The 22225-nt window shown below is 38.1% G+C and overlaps 1 protein-coding gene across 1 annotated transcript in view; it reads left to right on the forward strand.

The window, feature by feature from the left end:
- TRPC1 (transient receptor potential cation channel, subfamily C, member 1) overlaps positions 1 to 22225 on the forward strand; it is a gene marked incomplete at its 5' end in the record, with an annotated part of 172941 nt that overhangs the window by 12084 nt on the left and 138632 nt on the right. The window contains 2 exons of the mRNA XM_014542148.1: positions 2763 to 2864; positions 7619 to 7821. Of these exons, the coding sequence (XP_014397634.1) occupies positions 2763 to 2864; positions 7619 to 7821 (305 nt within the window). The remainder of the gene's footprint in view (positions 1 to 2762; positions 2865 to 7618; positions 7822 to 22225) is intronic.

A 22225-nucleotide genomic window follows, 5' to 3' on the forward strand; every position in this document is an offset into this window, starting at 1 on the left:
CGAGAGGGCACAGGCCGGGCTGAGGGACTCCCCCTTCCCCCCTGAGTGCACAAATTTTTGTGCACCGGGCCCCTAGTAAGTATATAATTGAATATGTTTTAATAAGTAATGGTCCAATATCTATGAGAAATTGGGAAGCAAAACTAAGGACATTTTGTATATCTATAGATATTTTTTACTTATTTTCATTTAAAAATATATTTTTATTAATTTCATAGAGGAAGTGAGAGGGAGAGAGAGATAGAAACATCAATGATCAGAGAGAATCATTGATCGGCTGCCTCCTACATGCCCAACACTGGGGATCAAGCCCACAACCCCGGCATATGCCCTGACTGGGAATCGAACCATGACCTCCTGGTTCATAGGTGGACACTCAGCCACTGAGCCACACTGGCCAGGGCTTATAGATATTTTTAAAATAACTTAAAACATTCTTTTCAAACATGGCTTTTTTATTTTATTTTATTTTTAAATATATTTTATTGATTTTTTACAGAGAGGAAGGGAGAGAGATAGAGAGTTAGAAACATCGATGAGAGAGAAACATCGATCAGCTGCCTCCTGCACATCTCCCACTGGGGATGTGCCCGCAACCCAGGTACATGCCCTTGACCGGAATCGAACCTGGGACCTTTCAATCCGCAGGCCGATGCTCTGTCCACTGAGCCAAACTGGTTTCGGCATGGCTTTTTTATATAAGTAAATATTTTTATACCTGAAGCTTATCCTTTATCAAACTGTGTATCTGAATATAATTTAACTTTATCATCATAAGTGGGAATCACTGAGAATGTAGTCATTTTAGTTTCTTCAGATAGTCTGAAACTAAACACATTTGTCCTTACATTAAATGGCTTCAGACTGCTCTGTGTGTGTGTGTGTGTGTGTAATGATTTTGCTATACTGATATTTTCTCTTTTCAATGGTCAACTTTAGCAGTTATTTTTTTCTTCCTACTTTGTTGGTTTTAATATAGTTGTTCTCTTATTCAGTAAAGACTTGAAGGGTACTTGGGAAAACCAGATATTTGTCATTTATAGAGGCAATTCCTTCCGGGAAATAATGACCATGAAGTTAGTTTATGACCACTCAGTATGGTTTTTTGGGAGATGTGCAGCTAGACCCATGGTTATATCTCAGATCACTGGAGTTACTTAGTATTTTGACTTAGCAGTGGCATTACTATAGTTAGTTTTATAGGTTAAAATTTAAAATCAGAACTGAAATGTTAAATAGTAAGGAACATATAGTTCTTTTTGTTTTTTTGCTTCACCTGACCAAATACAGTAAAAACTAAAAACCCAAGAGAAATGTTTACAGAGCAGAATAATAATAATAATGCTAGACTTTAAAGAATAGGCTACAGCCCAATGAGCCTTAAAAGTTTTAGGGGATAAAATAACAAATTAACTTTCTTATGAGGGTAGGGAGTTTTCCTGTGAGAACACAGAGGTGGTTCCTAATAGTTGAATATGGCCCCCAATCCTATTTTGGGGATGCTTATTCCTATTTTTTAGACATCCACATAATGTCTTTCATTTTTAGTCCTATTTTTAAAAAATATATTTGTATTGATTTCAGAGTGGAAGGGAAAGGAAGAGAGAGATAGAAACATCAATGATGAGAGAGAATCATTGATCGGCTGCCTCCTGCATGTCCCCCACTGGGGATCAAGCCCGCAACCTGGGCATGTGCCCTTGACCGGAATCGAAACTGGGACGGTTTAGTCCTCAGGCCGATGCTCTATCCACTGAGCCAAACCGGCTAGGGCTAATTTTATTTTTAAAAGAATGTTGATCAATAGTTGATAAAGATTATAACAGTTTAAAAATACACAGATTGAAAATAATCAGGGCATTTTCTTAGATTAAATCATTACTTATCTCTGTGTTTCCTTCCTGCCTTTAGGGTTTTCCTTTAAAAAAACATCAAGCCCAGATTGTGGCTCAGTGGTTGAGTATGGACCTATGAACCAGGAAATCAGGGTTTGATTCTGGGTCAGGGCACATGCTCAGGTTGCAGGCTTGATCCCTGGTGTGGGGCATGCAGAAGGCAGCAGATCAATGATTCTCTCTCATCATTGATGTTTCTATCGCTCTCCCTGTTCCTTCTGCTCACTGAAATCAATAAAGAAACATAAAACATTTAAAAAAAAAGAAAGAAACCCCAAAACCTGATGTCACAATTTCCAAGTATAATAAAACTGTATGCAGACTTTGTTACAGAGAGTTGAAAGTCCCCATTTGCTCAGCCTCTAGTTATTTTTTCTTGCTGTCGAAGTTAAAGCTTCAAAATTAGCTATAGTTTGGGTGTAAAACCACAAAGTCACTTTTCCCTCCTAAGGACATTGTAGCCTAGTTCTTTGTGGTTTTACTTGATTAGATCACTGATACTAATTTCAGTCTTGTACCATTTCGGTCAGCCATGTATGTTTTCGAGATGAGAACAGAGAGTGCCCCCTCTATGTATTTTCCATTGTCTGCTCTCTTCATGATTGCATTGATGATCATTTTTATTAGATTGAACGCAATTCTTTACCTGTAGTTATAGTTTTTGGCAATTTCTCTTATAGATTTGGAATGTTAAGATTCGGTCAAAGTAAGGCAAGAAAATGTACTATTTGGACAGGCTAAATTTTTGAAATTCAGTACTACTGTATATAATACAGTTTAATTTTAAAAAATAGTTTTATTCATGAATTAGTAAAATAAATACTTTTTATCCTCCATTTTTATTTTTAACTTTTTTTTTTTTTAAAGTCCACAGATGCACTTTTGGTGGCAATCGACTCTGAAGTAGTGGGAGCTGTTGATATACTACTTAATCATCGACCAAAACGATCATCAAGACCAACTATAGTAGTTAGTACTCTTAAATGTTTATTAATTTGGATTTTTAAATAAAAATAAATCTCCTGCCCCATTGCCATCTTTTTCTTCCCCCAAATTTATTTGTCTTAAGGAAATAGATCTCTTTTACTCTGTAAAATATTGCTTTAAAGTCAGTAGACACTTGCAAGAATAATATTGTTTTCAGGAAACCTTTTTAAAATTAATGATATTTCCATAATTTTGTCAGTATGGACCAGTACTTTTAGTTTGGAACATTCTGCAGGTTAAGTTGAAGATACAAATTAGTTTCCACATGAATTTAATAATTAAATGTAAACAGTAAAACCATAAAACTGGAAGAAAATGTAGGTGAATGTTTACTGACTGGGAGTAGAAGGATGTTCTAAGCATAAAAGCAATGGCTGTTTAGAAGTTACATTTCTGGAATTCGGTCATCAAGCAAAATTTAGAAAGCAGGTGGATAACTGGCAAAAGATATTTGCAGCATATATCAGAAGTTCATAATCTTAATATTAGACAAATTGATGAAAAACACCAAAATCAGAAAGGACACGAAAAAACTCAGAAAAAAAATATAAAATACTAAACCTTACTTATAATCAAATACAAGATACTAATATTTACTTATCAAATTAACCAAGATTTTAAAAAATAATAATCACTGATGCAAGGGAGTAGTCTAGTCTCCTACATCATTGGTTAGGAGGGTGTTTTGAATAGCACTTTGGCAGGATGTGTCAGAAAAAGGAAAGATGTTCATATTATTTTTAAAAAAAATATATTTTATTGATTTTTTACAGAGAGGAAGGGAGAGGGATAGAGAGTTAGAAACATCGATGAGAGAGAAACATCGATCAGCTGCCTCCTGCACACACCCCACTGGGTATGTGCCCACAACCAAGGTACATGCCCTTGACCGGAACCGAACCTGGGACCTTTCAGTCCACAGGCCGATGCTCTATCCACTGAACCAAACCAGTTAGGGCTGTTCATATTCTTTTACCTAGTGCTTTCTCCTCTAGGAATTTGCCTATGAAATGGTCAGAAATGTGGATAAAAATGTTAATTGTAATCTTGAAGTAGTGAAAAAACCTAAATATTTTAAAATTGAAGGTTGGAAATATAAATAATGATGTATATATTTAAATGGCACTTTTTAAAGAATATTTAGGAACACGGAAAAATAAAACCTAGGAAGTGACAAAAATGAGAATAGTAAACTGTATGTGTAATATGATCCAAGGTTAAAAATATGCATACAAAAGGAACTGTGTGGAAATGTAGCAAAATGTTACCTAGTGGTAGCCATCTTATTGCCAAATTAAGGATTTTTTTTTTTACTCTTTTTATTTTTCTTTATTGCTTTTGTAATTAGGAAGATATTCATTAACAGTCAGATAAATTATGTCTTTAAAATGAGATATTGGTTGCATACAAAAATTTTAAAATTATATTACTTATTATTGGTGAGGATGTAGTGAAACAAGCAAACTGCTGGAGTGTAAACTGGCTATACTCAGAAGAAAAGTATTAAGAAATAATTATAAATTGCTTGTAGATTATCTGGCATTATCTGAGAACAACGAGAAACTGCTAAATTGCATACTTTATCATGTATTAGCTGAAATATTCTACTCAAATCTAGACTATTAAAAAGTTTGTGTGTGACTTTCTCCAGAGGATGGTATGAACTAGTGTAACTGGTGATAAGAAACCACAGGAATAGAGAAAAAAAAGGGTTAAGAATATAGCCCTGTCCAAAGGATCAGAAATATCTATAATCCTGTTCAATTTTCTGTCATCTATCCTGCAGTTACTGTTCTATTTTGGTATACCTATTCCACTTTCTTGTATTTAAACCCATTTACTTTCTTGGCGGGGAAAGGAGGTGTGCCATGCAGGTTATTGGAGCAAATGACTGCTATTATTTCATCACCATGACTACTACCAATTGAATCTTGTGTTGCAAGGCTGTGGTAGTCTTCACCTGCTCAGTAAAAGAACACTTTCTACTTTATTGCTAACAAACAAGCGTTTGCTTGAATTCTTCCAGCGACAGCAAGGTCAAATTTTAATAGCCTATTACTTCTAGACAGGCATTGTCAAATATTTTCCATATATTTTTTAACCATTTCAGTGAATTCATTATTGGCTTATCAAAATTGTCTTTTACTACATTTTGACTTTCATATACAGAGGTTTTTTTTAGCATGTTGATTATATTAACAATGAAATTATGAACTTTTAGCTATGTCTTTGAGTGTTTTCATATAGTTAAATGTTTCATAGGAAAAATGACCATTTTTCTCTTAAGGGACTGAATATAACCTCCTTTTTAAAATAATATGTTTTTATTGATTTTTAGAGAAGAAGAGTGGCCGAGCTAATTTTCTCCTTTTTATAACCAATAATAGGAGGGGAAAGGGCTAAGTTCTTAGATTTCTGTGGAATTTTAAATAAATTTATTAATTTGAAATCCCCACGAAATAAATAAATGGCAAGTATATAAAAGAGGGCCAAAATGGGATATGTACGTTAGAAAATATTAAAATTTACTAGTAATCAAAGGAAAGTAAATATTTCATGATAGTGTTTTTTATTCATAAACTGGGAGTGATCATACTGGTGAGTAAACCTTAAGAGTGAAATGAGTACATTCCTATATTATTGGTAACATAAGCTATTAAAGGACTTTGGTAATATTTATCAAGAGCTTTAAAGCTGTTTGTGGCCTTCTGATCTATAATTCCATGTCAGGGGTTCTATGTTAATGAGATAATCCTAAATTTTTTTTTTAAAGCTGTATTCGCCCAGCTGGCATAGCTCAGTGGTTGAACATCAACCAGGAGGTTACAGTTTGATTCCGGGTCAGGATTCATGCCTGGGTTGTGTTGTGGGCTATACCCCCAGTGGGGGACGTGCAGGAGGCAGCTGATCAATGATTCTCTCTCATCATTGATGTTTCTGTCTCTCTTCCCTTCTCCCTTCCTCTCTGAAATCAGTAAAAAATATACATATATAAATAAAAGAGCTGTATTCATAAAGATGTTTGTGGTAATGTTATTTAAATTAGCATAATAAAATGTCTTGAAAATACGGTCTATGAAATTCCTTACATTGAATGCAGGATTCTGTACATGATTTTTTTCCTGAAGATTCTGGGCTGTAGCTTTATGAGATTATTAAAAGTGTCCTTGATCTTTAAAATATTAGGGACCATTGTTTTAATTATTGATGCCAAATTATTTATGCCAAAGATAGACAAAGGCCCAGAAAGGAATACTATAAAATGGTTTTTGGGTAGTAGGAATTATGGGTATTTGTATTCTTTCTGTTTTTCTATATTTTTCAGATATTTTATAATGTGTGTGCACTACTTTTACAATGTTAGTAAAAATTATATAACAAACCGTGAACTTGATCAGCTAATACTACGGAATGAAACAACTCTCAGGGAAACCTCTATGGAAAAGTGAGAAGTAGTGGAAAGAATATGCAATAGTCATGAAATAGTCAACCTTCTTATTTAACCCTGATTCTTTTTTAAAAATATATTTTATTGATTTCAGAGAGAAAGGGAGAGGGGGAGAGAAAGATAGAAACATCAATGATGAGAGAGAATCATTGATCCGCTGCCTCCTGCACACTCCCTACTGGGGATCCAGCTCCCAACCTGGGCATTTGCCCTTGACCAGAATCGAACCTGGGACCCTTCAGTCCACAGGCTGACACTCTATCCACTGAGCCAAACTGGCTAGGGCAACTCTGATTCTTTATTTGCTAATGATTTTTCCTTCATGTCATGCCGTCATCAGCCCCATGAGCCCATGTAGTGAAGGTGCTCAGGCTCCAGAGTAATACAAATCTGGTTTCTGCTCTGCAGTTTGCCATTCTTTTGTTACCTCAGGCACATTAACTTCTCTGAGTCACAGTTTCTTCTTAGGATTTTACTGCTCAGTGCTGCAGGGTACTGTGGGAATTAAATGAGATGAAAAGTGTAAGGTGGCTATAGTAGCTATGATTGTTAGTGTTTTTAAGCATTTGTAACAGAAAGTAATAGAGGTAATGATTGAGAATATGTAGATAATTATAATAATAAAAGTGTAATATGCTAATTAGACCAGACAGCTGAACGACCTTCCGGATGTCCTTCCAGACGACCTTCCAGATCAAGCTGGGGCTGCGAGGGCCGAGGCATGCTGCCACGGCTGTGAGGGCCAAGCCCCTTGCACGAATTTCGTGCATCGGGCCTCTAGCACAAAATAAAGAGTGCCTCCTATTTACTTATCCCTTTTAAGTAGCTTCATTGCTATCAATGTGACAAGGTTTGCCACAGAGGTGGAATTTTTAAAGTTTTTCTCAAGCATTTATGGTCTGCTTATTTTTAACATTTCTGTTTTTTCATTTTATTCTTTTTTCTAAAATTCTTGTTCTTTATCCTTATGCATGTTTCCATAATCTTTTGAAAATTAAATACTTTTTCCTAATGTATTTCTCTAGATATCTTTTTGTTAGGAAAACGGAACTTTATTTATATGAATGTTTTCTATTGAAGATTTTGTTTGTCATTATTATATTACATTTATTAATTAAAATTAAGTTTTGAGGTTTCAAAAAAATTTCATCCTGGCAAAATGTTTATCTTATTCCTTATAATAATTATGTTCTTTGTGCTTTCCAATTTTTTTTTCATTTTATTCTTCAAATAATTGTTTTCTTGAAGTCACAAATAACTTTTGAATGTTTATATAAATATTTTTCAGAAACTAATGGAGCAAATTCAGAATCCTGAGTATTCAACAACTATGGACATTGCACCTGTCATTTTAGCTGCTCATCGTAACAACTATGAAATTCTTACAATGCTGTTAAAACAGGATGTGTCTCTACCTAAGCCCCATGCAGTTGGCTGTGAATGCACATTGTGTTCTGCAAAAAATAAAAAGGACAGCCTCCGACATTCCAGGTTAGAAAATTAAGATTTTTGACAAATAGATGTGTGATGCAGTAGGATACATGCCAATGAAATGTTTTATTGTTCTTTTTATGTAGCTTTTAAGAAATATGGTACTGGGATGACTTGTAAAAGTCAAACTTCTAGCTCCTTTGCTTAATACAATGAGTTCTGCATGTTTTAGAAATGTTTACTCAATGATGATTAGGAAACTTCTTCAAATTATGAATAAGATTTATTTCATACTCCTGCCTATGGGAGCTGGGGGCACTGTTTGCTTTTTAGAAATAGAGTTTATTAGTCTAAGAGAATTTCCAAGTAGTAGAAGGGATAGAGAGATACCACTTCCTATCCTTTTATAACAAAAATTGTTTACTATCTGACTAAATATTAACCTGTAATGCCTCTTACTTTCCCTCTCACATAGTACATATTTAAGTCTATTTCTCTTCCCGTTCTCCCCAGTTGAAAATAGAAAGAACAACTGAGGAATGAATAAACAAGAAAGTACCCTATCCTGGACAAGTTGAGTAAGGTCACACATGTTGAATAAGGTGTATGGTTCTGGGCCAGACTTGAGAACCATACAACTTTTCAGCATAAGCGCACACACATTTACTATGAAATATGTGGTCTGGAAGTCCCAGGCAGACTATTGACAAGCTGTTTTCAGTTAAGGATTATTGTACAGTGTATATGAAATTAGCTTTAAAACTGTAAAATATCCACCCTCTCTCTTTCCTCATCTTAAGAATTGATCTTTGGTGGATTGATAGTCACAAATCCATAAATTGGGAAAGTCTCTTGGAAATCAATTTAATGTGTATGTGCAGAGGTCAAACTGTCATTTTTCTATTTTCAAATCTATTTTACAATGAGGCCTATGTTTCTCTTTGATAAGATCTGGTTGACAGCTGACTATATTATTTACCTTTTTAGTTTTAAAATGACTAATCTGTGAAATGACAAGAAGAAATTATCTTTAAGGATCCTTCTAGTTTGCTTGTTAAATGTTTGTAGTTGAAGGTACTTGGGTGGCGGGTTGGGGCTGGAAAGAATGCTGCCTGGCTTGGTTTGGAGTGGCAAGAACACTGCCTGGCTTGTTCTGAAAGCTTGTATAGGAGCTGTGGCTTGAGTGCAGGTTTTAAGCCTGAATAAGAATTAAAAGGTAAAAGACATTTGATGCAGAAAGTACAATATGTGATTGTGGTTTATTAGGAGAACTGCAAATGGTTTGATATATTTGCAGAAGAGTTTGTAGGAAAGGTAAAGGTCCAAACTAAAGTCATTTTCAGGAATTGCTAAGTAGACCTGCAGAAGAAAAGGAGACTAACAAAACAAGTAAAATGAGATGTAAGATCAGTGAAGTTGAAGTCAATGTTAGCATTAAGAAAGTGAGGCAATCTGTGTTTTTAAATTTCAGATGGTGAAATTTCAGACGAGGATAAGTTCTGAGGCAGTGATGGCGAACCTTTTGAGCTCGGCGTGTCAGCATTTTGAAAAACCCTAACTTAACTCTGGTGCCGTGTCACATATAGAAATTTTTTGATATCTGCAACCATAGTAAAACAAAGACTTATATTTTTGATATTTATTTTATATATTTAAATGCCATTTAACAAAGAAAAATCAACCAAAAAAATGAGTTCGCGTGTCACCTCTGACACGTGTGTCATAGGTTTGCCATCACTGGTCTAGGGTCAGTAATTTTAAATGGGTTAGGGACGCATAATGGATCATTGAGTTTAGTAAACCATTTTCAGTATGTAATTGCTGTGATTTGGTTTTAGTCTCAAAATTTCAAATAACTTTAAGGGAGATTTGGAATCTTTATTTAAAGGAAGACAATTTCAAAAAGTTGAGAAACACTGAAATTGGGAGAGTTAGCAAAGTAGTGGACTGCCAGTTATATTTAATTTGCAGAAGGGTTTTGTTTAATCTGTACAATGTATTTTATAATTTTGAATTTGATGTCTCTAAGCCTTATGTACACTCAGTTTTACTCATGTTATTACCCACTTAGTCCCTGAAAACAATTGAATTTGTAAAACCTAGTACAAATCTCCCAAGAGAATAGGATGTTGACATTGAGAAAATCAGTGATCTATAATACTAATCTTAGGAATATGGAATTCTTTTATTAAAAAGTACATATTTTAGTTATACAAGTAATGTGTAAATAAATCCTTAAATCCTTGTAAAACTTCTAACTTTAATTTTGGTCAGAAGTCTCCTGACCAACTCTAATTTTCCTCTCCTCTACAGAGCTAACCACTATTACCAGTTTGATGTTCTACATCTGCTTCTGAATGGCTAATATTCTCATTAGCCATTGTGACTCCTCAGTCAAAACAGCATGGTACTGGCATAAAAACAGACATACTGGTAAAGATGGATGGAACAGCATAGAGAGCCCAGAAATAAACCCACACCTTTATGGTCAATTAACCTATCTCAAATGAGGCAAGAGCATACAATGGAGTGAAGATACTCTATACAGTAAATGATGTTTGGAAATTGGACAGGTATATGCAAAAAATGAAACTGGACCATCTTCTTACACTATACACAAAATTAAACTCAAAATAAATTAAATACTTAAATGTTAGACTCAAAACCATAAAAATCCTAGAAGAAAATGTAGGCAGTAAAATCTAGGACATTTCTCTGAGCAATATTTTTTCTGATGTATCTTCTCGGGCAAGGGAAACAAAAGGAAAAATAAACAAATGTGACTACATCAAATTAGAAAGTTTTTGCACAACAAAGGAAACCACTAACAAAATGAAAAGGCAACCCACTGAATGGGAGATCATTATTCACCAATGATACATCAGATAAGGAGATAATATCCAAAATTTCAAAGAACTTATAAAACTCAGCACCAATTAAAAAATGGTGGAAGGACCTAAATAGACATGTCTCCAAAGAGGATTTAGAGATGGCCAACAGACATATGAAAAGATGATCAACATTACTAATCATCAGAGAAATGCAAATTAAAACCACAGTGAGATATCACCTCACACCTGACAGAATGGCTATCATCAATAAATCAACAAGTGCTGGCAAGAATGCAGAGAAAAGGGAACCCTTATGCACTGTTGGTGGGAATGCAGATTACTGTAGCCTATAGAAAACAGTATGGAGTTACCTCAAAAAATTAAAAATGGAACTGCCTTATGCCCCAGCAATTCTAATTCTGGGCATATATCCAAAGAAACCCAAAACACAGATTCAAAAAAATATATGCACTCTTACGTTCATTGCAGTGTTATTTACAGTAGCCAAAATATGGAAGCAGCCTCAGTTGCCCATCAGTAGATAAGTGGATAAAAAGGTTGTGGTACATTTACACAACGGAATACTACTCCACTGTAAAAAGGAAGGAAATCTAGCCCCGGCCAGTTTGGCTAAGTTGGTTGGGCATTGTCCTCTGCACCAAAGGGTTGCTGGTTCAATTTTCAGTCAGGGAACACAGGAAGCAGCCAATCAATGTTTCACTCTCACACTGATCTTTCTCTCCCTCTCCCTTTCTCTCTCTCTAAATATCAATAAAAATATTAAAAAGAAGAAGGAAATCTTACCTTTTGCAACAGTATGGAAGGAACTGTAGAGTATTATGCTAAATGAAATGAGCCAGTCAGAGAAAGACAAGTACCATAAGATTTCGCTTATATGTGGAATCTAATGAACAAAATAAACTAACATACAAAATAGAAACAGACTTATAGATTCAGAAAACAGACTGACAACTGTAAGAGGGGAGAGGTATTGGAGGATTGGGTGAAGAAGGTGAGGGATTAAGCAAAGAGAATACAAAACTCTTAGCCACAGACAACAGTATGGTGATTACCAGAGGGAAAGGTGGGTGGGAGGCTATAGCAAAGGGTAAAGGGGGGGGGGGGGTAAATGGGGATGGAGGGAGTCTTGACTTGGGGTGGTGAACACACAATATAATATACAGGTGATTATGGCATTGTACACCTGAAACCTATATCATTTTAGTAACCAATGTCATCCCACTAAATTAAAAAAAAAAGTGACTCTTAACTGCAGTCGTTAGGTTGGAAACTGAAGTATCATCAATGGCTGTCTGTTAGTTGTTGAAGTTATAGATTTCCACTCCCAGTTTCTGTTTCTGTTTATGAAGATTGAATTCAAGTTTCTTCTCCTATTTCATTAATTTTGCCTATCTGTTATTAATCTTGCCTCATCTACTCCAGTTCTTCTTATGGTTGTCCAAAAATTTAGGTTGAATCATATGAAATTACTGTTTTAAAAGTGCCGGGGGCCAGGGGTTCTCAAAGGTGTGGACGGAGTCGGCGAAGAATGAAGGACATGGAGACAGCGTTCAGATGATCAGCATAGCTCTCTTTAGTCTCCGTGGATCTTCCTGTGCCTGGCTGAGGCCACAGAGAAAGATCCAGAGGCAAGCTGAGCCTTTATTTTATAGTCAGAGGTAAACAAGGTAGTAGTTACCATAGTTACACGGTTCTTGTGAGTTTCACTTGTTTTGGCAGCACTTCCTGAACTTCCCTCAGCCCATTAGCTTTCAGAAAAGAAGGGAGCCTTATAAGGTCAAGCCTAATTATGCTAAGAGGACTGTGCCCTGTAAGCTGGGACTTGTTTGTGACTTTGCCAACAGGTCAGTCCGAGGCTTAACCCTATAGCTGCTCCCCACATAAAAGTACTTTGGACAATATGGGATTGCATATTTTAATATTCTTCTTGGTGTGGATTAAACCAAAACACCAGAGTTATGTAGAATATCACATAACTCCACAGGTCCCAACAATATTATTTTTTAAAAATATTGAGACTGATGATTTATAGTAAATGTATATAGTTATATTAGAGGCCCGGTGCACGGATTTGTGCACTGATGGGGATCCTAAGCCTGGCCTGCGCCCTCTCCCAATCCGGGACCCCTTGGGGGATGTCGGAGAGTTGGTTTCAGCCTGATCTCCACAGGCCAGGCCGAGGGACCCCACCGGTGCACGAATCCCTGGGCCTCTAGTATGCATGTAAGATCTTTGATTAATCACTTCCTGTTTTCCCCCTTCCCCCTTCTCTCTGAGATTCATTAGTATGTTCCATGTTTCCATGCCTGTGCGTTGAGCGTCTGACCCCTGGTGATCATTACACGTCATAACTACCGGCCGGTTGGCCATTCGGCCAGTCGCTCGCCTAGGCTTTTATATATATATAGATATATATATATAGATACCATCATCATAATCTAGTATTCTAACATTTTCATCACTTGAAAAAAGTTATCTTATGCCCATTTATGGTCAATCCCTGCTTCCATCCCCAGCTCCAAGCAATCACACTGTAGTTGCAACTGGTCCCCAATCTTAGTCTATATAGTTTTTTCTTTTCTAAAAATGTTACATAAATGGAATCCATATGTTGATTTATGTCGGTAGCTTCTTTCACTTAGCATAATTTTTTAGGGTCATCCATATTGTTGAATATGTTAATAGTTTGTTCTTTTTAATTGTTGAGTAGTATATTGTGAGGAATAATATTTTGTTTCTTCATTCATTAGTTGATGGGCATTTGAGTTATTTATAGTTTTTGGCAATAAACATTGATATACAAGTCTCTGTGTGACCTAGTAGATAACCTAGTAGAATTACTGGGTTGTATGGTAAATGTATGTTTAACTTTTTAAGTAACTGCCAAACTTTTCCAAAGGGGTTGTACATTTTACATTCTTACCAGTGTTGTATGATGGTTCTAATTCCTCCACATACTCAAGAACATCGATATTGTTAGTCTTTTTTTTTATCTTAGCCGCTTTAGCAGAAGTGTAGCAGTATCTAATTGTGGTTTTAATTTGCATTTTCTTCATGTCTTTTCCTTTTTAAAAAAATCATTATTGTTGAGAATATTACAGATGTCCCTCTTTCTCCCCTCCTCACCCCCCTCATTTCCTCCCCTACCCAGTTCCCGCCCCACCCCAGGCCTTCACCACCCTATTGTCTGTGTCCATAGGTAATGCATATATGCATGTAATATCTTTGTTTAATCTCTTTCCGCCCCCCCTCTTCCCTCTGAGAATTGTCAGTCTGTTCCATTTCCATGCCTCTGATTCTATTTTATTTACCAGTTTAATCTGTTCATAAGATTTCTTATTCATTTGATTATTAGATTCAATTGTTGATAGATAATGTATTTATTGCCTTTCTACTGTTCATATTTTTACCTATTTTTCCCTCCTCTTCTTCTTCCTCTTCTTAAAGAATACCCTTCAACATTTCATGCAATACTGGTTTGGTGATGATGAACTTCTTTAGATTTTTCTTATCTGCAAAGCTCTTTATCTGACCTTCAATTATAAATGATATCTTTGCTGGGTAGAGTAATCTTGTTTGTAAGTCCTTCCTATTCATCACTTTGAATATTTCTTGCCACTCCCTTCTGGCCTGCAAAGTTTCTGTGGAGAAATCAGCTGACAGTCATATAGATGCTTCCTTGTAGGTAACTAACTGCTTTTCTTTTACTGCTTTTAAGATTCTCTTGTCTTTAGCCCTTGGCACTTTAATTATGATGAGTCTTGGTGTGGTCCTCTTTGGGTACCTCTTGTTTGGGACTTTCTGTGTTTTCTGGACTTGTAAGTCTGTTTCTTTCACCAGGTAGGAGAAGTATTCTGTCATTATTTCTTCAAATAGGTTTTCAATATCTTGCTCTTGCTTTTCTTCTGGTACCCCCATAATGCGAATGTTGGTATCCTTGAAGTTGTCCCAGAGGCTCCTTACACTATCTTCATATTTTTGGATTCTTTTCCCTTCTTGCTCTGCTGATTGGGTGTTTTTTCCTTCCTCATTTTTCAAATCCTTGATTTGATTCTCAGAATCCTCTACTGTTGAATCCCTGTAAATTATTCTTTATTTCAGTTAGTGTGTTCTTAATTTCTGACTGGTACTTTTCCATGATTTTGAACTCTATATTCAGTAGTTTGCTTTCTTCCATTTTTTTCATTTGTGACATCTTTCTTTGTCTCAGCATTTTGGCTGCTTCCCTGTGTTGATAGAGTGGCTTTCTGTGATAGGTGTCCTTTAGGTGAGTTGGTAGAGTGGCCTTGTGTAGTAGGTGTCCTAGATGGCCCAGTTGCTTAGCCTTCCCTGTCACCTGAGCTGAGCACTCAAGGTGCACTCCTTTATGGGCTGTGTGCACAGTTTTGTTGTAGTTGAGCCTTGATTGCTATTGGTGTCACTGGGAGGAATTGACCTCCAGGCCAATTGGCTGTGGGGACCAATTGTGACTACAGTGGGAGAGCTGCTGTGCAGGAGACATCCATATGGAGCAGGACTTGCTTTAGTGGGGCTTTGGTGCTTACTGAGTCTGCCCCTTGAGTGTGTAGCTTATGGATGTGAAGAGTTGTAATCTGGTATGGTCTCACACTGACCACTGGGTGCACTGGCTCTTGTGTCTCCAGAGAGGTGCAAAGTCAGCCACTGCCTGGGGCCACCCAGCAGGAGTTAAAGAGAGATCTGTAGATTCCTTCTATTTGTATTAGATTTGGAAGTGCCCAGGCAAGGCCCAGTTGTGAAGCAAGGCAGACTGGTGCTAGTGCTGGGTCTTGGGCCCTTTACTGATAGGTTTGGGGCTCCCTGACCTAGCTGCAGCTTGTTTGAGAGATTTTAGCAAAGTCAGAAGCCTGAGCAAGGGCAAGTCATTCAGCTGCAAAATTCGCTGCACACAGATTGGGTGGGGTGCAAATTGGATGGGATGGGGGATCAGGGAATCACCAGGGTAGGGCAAACAAAAGTGGCTGCCAGTCAGCCTTGCCATTGGGGAGGTCCCAGCACAGGAACAATGACCCCTGTGAGCACCTTCATCTGGGAGAAAGCCGCTCCTGAGTTCCTAGCCTGATGCCGGACAATCCCATTCTTCCTCCTATGTGTCTGGAACCCCCCCCTCCCCCCGGAAACCTTGCCTGGCACTGAAGCTCATAGGAAATGGGACCTTGTAAGTTCATTTCTTGTGCCAGCCCTTTAAGAATAAGTGCTGGGTCTCCAGGAGCCTCTGTGTCACTGAGCCCCAGTTCCCACTGGTTTTTACAGCCAGTAATTACAGGGACATCTCTTCCTAGTTCTAGGAGCCGGGTCTGGGGGTCTGCTGTGGGGCTGGGACCCCTTGATCCTCATGTAGGGCCTTTGCAGAGACAATCTCCCTTCTGATTACAAATGGCACATGTGGGTGCTGGTCTAGCCCAGTCCCTGCCTCCACCCCTCCTACCAGTCTCAATATGCCTTTTTCTTTACTTCTCTAGTTGTAGGACTTCCATTCAGCCAGCTTTCAGTCAGTTCTGGATGATGGTTGTTCTGTATTTTACTTGTAATTTTAATGTAGTTGTGGGAGGTGTTGAGTACAGGTGTTTACCTACGCCGCCATCTTAGTTCCTTCTTCATGTCTTACGATGTTAAGCCTCTTATCATGTGCTTTTCTGCCATTAATATACCTTCTTTGATGAAGTATTTATTTAAATTGTTTGCCCATTTAAAAAATTTAGTTGTTTGTCTTACTATTGAGTTGTAAAAATATCCTTTGTATATTCTGGAGACAAGTCCTTTATCAGGTGTATGGTTTTCAAAAGATATCTCCCAGTCTGTGACTTGTATTTTCTTTTCCCTCTTGGTGTCTTTTGAAGAGCAAAAGCTTTTAATTTGATGAGGTCCAATGTGTCCGTTTTTTCTTTTGTGGATTGTGTTTTTGGTGTCATACTCCTGAAATATTTGTCTAACCCAAGTCCACAAAGATTTTTTCCTGTTTTCTTCTACAATCTTTATAGTTGTAGGATTTACATTTAAGTCTATGATCTGTTTTGAGTAAATTTTTGTGTATGTGTGAGATACAGATCTAGGTTATTTTTTCTTTTCTTTTTTTTTTTTTGCAGCGTCTTATTATTTGTTCCAGCACCATTTGTTGAAAAGATGATTGTTTCCCCCAGTGAATCATCTTTACATCTTTGAAAATTAATTGATTTTATATGTGTGGGTTTTATTTCTAGACTATTCTGTTCCATTATAACTCTATCCTTAAAACAATATCACTTTGTCCTGATTACTATAATTTTATAGTAAGTTTAAAAATCAGATAGTGTAACTCTTGCATCATATATGTATACTAGAGGCCCATTGCACGAAGAGATTCGTGCAATAGGCCTTCCTTCCCCTGGCTGCTGGCACCGGTTTTCCTCTGGCACCCGGGATGCAGGCCTTGGCTCTGGCCGCAGCAGAGAAGCCAAGCTTGGAGGCTTCTCTGCTCCGACCGCAGCAGAGAAGGCAAGCCTCAAGGCTTCTCCGCTCTAACCACAGTGGAGAAGCCAAGCCTCTTCAGTCTTCAGTCGTCTTCAGTCTTCAGTCATCTTTAGTCTTCGCTCGGGCGGAGCCTTCAGTCTTTGCTCCGTGCCTGCATATGCAAATTAACCGCCATCTTTGTTGGGTTAATTTGCATACTCATCCTGACTGGCTGGTGGGTGTAGCGGAGTGACACCAATTTGCATGTTTCTCTTTTATTAGTGTAGATCAATGGTTCTCATCCTTCTGGCCCTTTAAATACAGTTCCTCATGTTGTGACCCAACCATAAAATTATTTTCGTTGCTACTTCATAACTGTAATGTTGCTACAGTTATGAATCGTAATGTAAATATCTGATATGCAGGATGGTCTTAGGTGACCCCTGTCAAAGGGTCGTTCCACCGCCAAAGGGGTCGCAACCCACAGGTTGAGAACCGCTGGTGTAGATAGATACTAGAGGCCCGATACATGAAATTCGTGCAAGAGTAGGCTTTCCTTCCCCTGTCTGCCGACACCGGCTTCCCTCTGGCACCCAGGACCCAGGCTTCCCTTGCAACCCAGCTTCATCTGGAAGGTCATCCAGAAGGACATCCGATCTAATTAGCATATTACGCTTTTATTATTATAGATGTGTGTGTGTGTATTATACATCCTATATAATAATCATCATATACAGTGGGGCCTTGACTTATGAGTTTAATTCGTTCCGTGACGAAGCTCGTAACTCAAATTACTTGTATGTCAAATCTTAAAGTGAACGAGTGAGACACGTGATGCTGGGCTGATGTTGTGGCGTTCACTGTGACGTTTGCTGCGCCAACTAGCGGTGTGGTATCTGAAGCTGGCTCGTAACCTGAATTTTAGCTTGCAACTCAAAGCAAAAAATCAGCCGAGAGACGGCTCGTATCTCGAAAATCTCATTAGTCGGGACACTCGTAAGTCAAGGCCCCACTGTATAATAAAAGGGTAATATGCAAATTGACCCTAACAGCAGAATGACCAGGAATGACTGGTCACTATGACATGCATTGACCACCAGGGGGAAGACACTCAATGCAGGAACTGCCCTCTGGTGGTCAGTGCGCTCCCACAGGGGGAGCTCCGCTGAACCACAAGCTGGACTGATGGCTGTGATTGCAGCAGCGGTGGCGGGAGCCTCTCCTGCTTCCTCGGCAGTGCTAAGGATGTCCAACTGCGGCTTAGGTCCACACAGGGAGCGGGCCTAAGCCATCAGTTGGACATCCCCCAAGGGCTCCCGGGATGCCAGAGGGATGTCTGACTGCCAGGTTAGGTCTGATCCCCCGGGGAGTGGGCTTAAGCCGGCAGATGGACATCTCCTGAGGGTTCCTGGACTGCGAGAGGGCACAAGCTGGGCTGAGGGACCCCCCCTGAGTGCATGAATTTTCGTGCACTGGGCCTCTAGTTTGTATGTATGTGTGTGTGTGTGTGTGTGTGTGTGTGTGTGTATAAAAGTTTTGGGCTATACTATGTTATTTGCATTTGAATCAGGTATCAATTACTACAAAAATGCCTGCTTGAATTTTTGAAAAGGATTGTATTGAATCAACTTGGGAAGAATTGCCATTTTAATAATATTGAATCCTTCATGCCATGAACCTTGTATATCTCTCCATTTTATTATATCTTCCTAATTATTTAGCAATTCTTTATTATCTTGTGTATAGGTCTTATATTTCTTTTTTACAGCTTATTTGTAAGTATTTTATTTGTTTTGATAATGTCATTCATGAATTGCTTTCTTAATTTCATTTGTAGATTGTTCATTGCTAATATATAGAAATAAAATAGATTTTTGTATATTGTTTTTGAATCCTGTGATCTTGCTAAGCTCACTCATTAGTTCTAATGGTGGGTTTTTTTTGGTTTTTTTTTAGATTCCTAAGGATTATGTAAGATTATGTAACATAAGATTATGTTAGAACCATATAATTTCACTTATGTGGGATATAAAATTGAAAGCAACAAATGAACAAACAAGACAAACAAACAAAAACTCGTAGACACAGACAAGAGTATGGTGGTTACCAAAGGGAAGGGAAGTGAGGACTTAGTAAGGGGTAAAAAGGATTAAATATATGGTGATGGAAGAAGATTTGACTTTGGATGGTAAATACACAATGCAATATGCAGATAATGTATCTTAGAATTGTATACCTGAAACCTATATAATCTTACTAACCAACTAGAGGCCCGATACATGAAATTCATGCAAGGGGCTTGACCCTCGCAGCCCCAGCTGCCTCAGCTGGCCCTTGCAGTCCCTCGCAGCCTTGTTTGGCCCTTGCAGTCCCTCGCAACCTCGGCCGGCCCTCGCAGCCCTGGCTTCGTCCAGAAGGTCGTCCGGAAGGTCGTCTGGACGGTCATTCTGCTGTTCGGTCTAATTAGCATATTAGCTCTTTATTGTATAGGATGTCACCCTAATAAACTTCATAATAATAGAAGAAAAATTATTGTTATCTGTAAAGACAGTACACATTTTCAAATCTTTAAGCTTTAATTATTCTTGCCTTATTGCACTGAATAGAACCTCCATTGTGACATTGAATACAAGTTGGAAGATTGAATATCTCTGCTTTGTTCTGGATTTAGTGGGAAAGAATTAAGTCTTTTGCCCTTAAGTATAATGTTAACTGTAAGTTTTTAATGATATCCTTTATAGGAAGTTTCTATTTCTAGTTTTTTAAAAAACTATGAATTGATTTTGGATTTTTGTCAAACCTTTCTTTTTTCATCTATTAATTTGAGTACATGGTATTCATTTTTAATTAATATGTTGCTATATGAATTGATGTTTGGATGTCAAACTAACCTAGCATTCTTGGGATATACCTCACTTGGTTTGTTACATAATTCCTTTTATGTATTACTGAATTCAGCTTGCTAATACGTTAAATATTTTTGTGTATATGTTCATGAGGGATATTGTTCTATAGCTTTCTTTTCTGATTATGTCTTTGTCTCACTTTTATACCAGGATACACTGGTTTTATAAAATGAGTTTTGAAGTATTTCCATCTCCTCTGTTTTCTGAGTATATTAGGATTGGCATTATTCCTTATATAAGTTTGGTAGAACTCATCCCTGAAGTCATCTCGGTCTAGATTTTTAATTATTATATTAAGTTAATTTCCTTAATATATGGCTATTTGAATTTCTGCTTATTCTTTTTAAAAGTATTTTTATTGCCCTAGTCAGTTTGGCTCAGTGGATAGAGCGTCGGCCATTCCGGTCAAGGGCACATTACCTCGGTTGCAGACTCATGCCCCAGCCCTGGTTGGGGCGCATACAGGAGGCAACCAATCAATGTGTCTCGTCACATCGATGCTCCCCTCTCTGTCTCTCCCCCTTCCCTTCTACTCTTTCTAAAAATCAATGGAAAAAATATCCTCAGGTGAGGATTAACAAAAATTTTTTTATTCATTTTTAAAGAGAGAGGAAGGGAGAGGGAGGGAGGGAAGAAGACAGGGAGGGAGGGAGAAGAAGAGAGGAAGAGAGGGAGAGAAGGAGGAAGGGAGGGAGGGAGGGTGGGAGAGAGAAAGAGAGAGAGACAGAGAGACAGAGAGAGACAGAGAGAGACAGAGAGAGAAACAGAAACATCATTAATAGGCTGCCTCTTCCTGTACACCCCATACTGGGGATCAAGCCTGCAACTGTGGCATGTGTCCTGACCAGGAATCAAACCGGCAACCTTTTGGTGCCTGAGATGACACCCAACCACTGAGTCACACCGGCCAGGGCCCTGCTTATTCTTCAGTCTGGTTTGATAATTTGTGATGTTCTAGGAATTTGTTCATTTAATCTGTATTGTTTGTGTTGTCCATTTGGTATAAAGTTGTCTATAATCCTTTAATCCTTTATAATCATCTTTCTCTCTGTAGGATCTCTTTATTCTAGACATTTGTGTTTTCTCTATTTTTCTTGGTTATCATAGCTCAAAGTTTGCCAAACTACAGTCTTCAGGCCAAAACCAGCCCACCAACAGTTTTTATAAATAAAGTTTATTGAAATGTAGCCACACCCATTCATTTATATATTGTCTGCTTCTGTTAGTACTGCATAACAGGAGAATTGAGTAGTTGCAATATAAATTAAACATATCACCCTCAAAGCCTCATATTTATGATCTGGCCCTTTGTAGTAAAACTTTGCTAATCCCTAGTCTAGCTTAAAGGCTTGTTCATTTTATTGATCTTTTCTAAGAAACAGTATTAATTTTATTTATATTCTTGTTTTCTGTTTTCTATTTCATTGCTTCTGCTTCGATCTTCATTAGTTCTTTCTATTCATTTTGGGTTTGATTTACTCTTCTTTTTCTTTCAATTTTATTTGATTGGTTTCAGGTTTGCAGCTTAGCAGTTCGACAGCCATATGCTTTACATCAGGGGTCCTCAAACTACGGCCCGCGGGCCACATGCAAATACAAATACTGTATTTGTTCCCGTTTTGTTTTTTTACTTCAAAATAAGATATGTGCAGTGTGCATAGGAATTTGTTCATAGTTTTTTTTTAAACTGTAGTCCGGCCCTCCAACGGTCTGAGGGACAGTGAACTGGCCCCTTGTTTAAAAAGTTTGAGGACCCCTGCTTTACATAGTGTTCCCTCCAATATTTCCAGTACTCAGCTGGCACCATACATAATTATCGCAATACTAGAAACCCGGTGCACGAATTCGTGCACTAGTGGGGTCCCTTGGCCGGGCCTGCAGGATCCGGCTGAAACCAGCTCTCCGATATCCCCTGAGGGGTCCCGGGTTGCGAGAGGGTGCAGGCCAGGCCAAGAGACCCCACCAGTGCACGATCAGGGCCGGGGAGGGACCATGAGAGGGCTCCAGGCCATGTCTGGCCCGTCTCGCTCAGTCCCGGTCAGCCAGACCCCAGCAGTAAACTAACCTACCGGTCGGAGTGTCTGCCCCCCTGGTGGTCAGTGCACATCATAGCGAGCGGTTGAGCGGCCTTAGCATATCATTAGCATATTATGCTTTGATTTGTTGAACAGACAACCAGATGACCAGACAGCATATTAGGCTTTTATTATATAGGACTAGAGGCCCAGTGCACAAAAATTTGTGCACTCGGTGGGGGGA

Source organism: Myotis brandtii, unplaced genomic scaffold, assembly GCF_000412655.1.
Source record: "Myotis brandtii unplaced genomic scaffold, ASM41265v1 scaffold291, whole genome shotgun sequence".
NCBI classification, from domain to species: domain Eukaryota; kingdom Metazoa; phylum Chordata; class Mammalia; order Chiroptera; family Vespertilionidae; genus Myotis; species Myotis brandtii.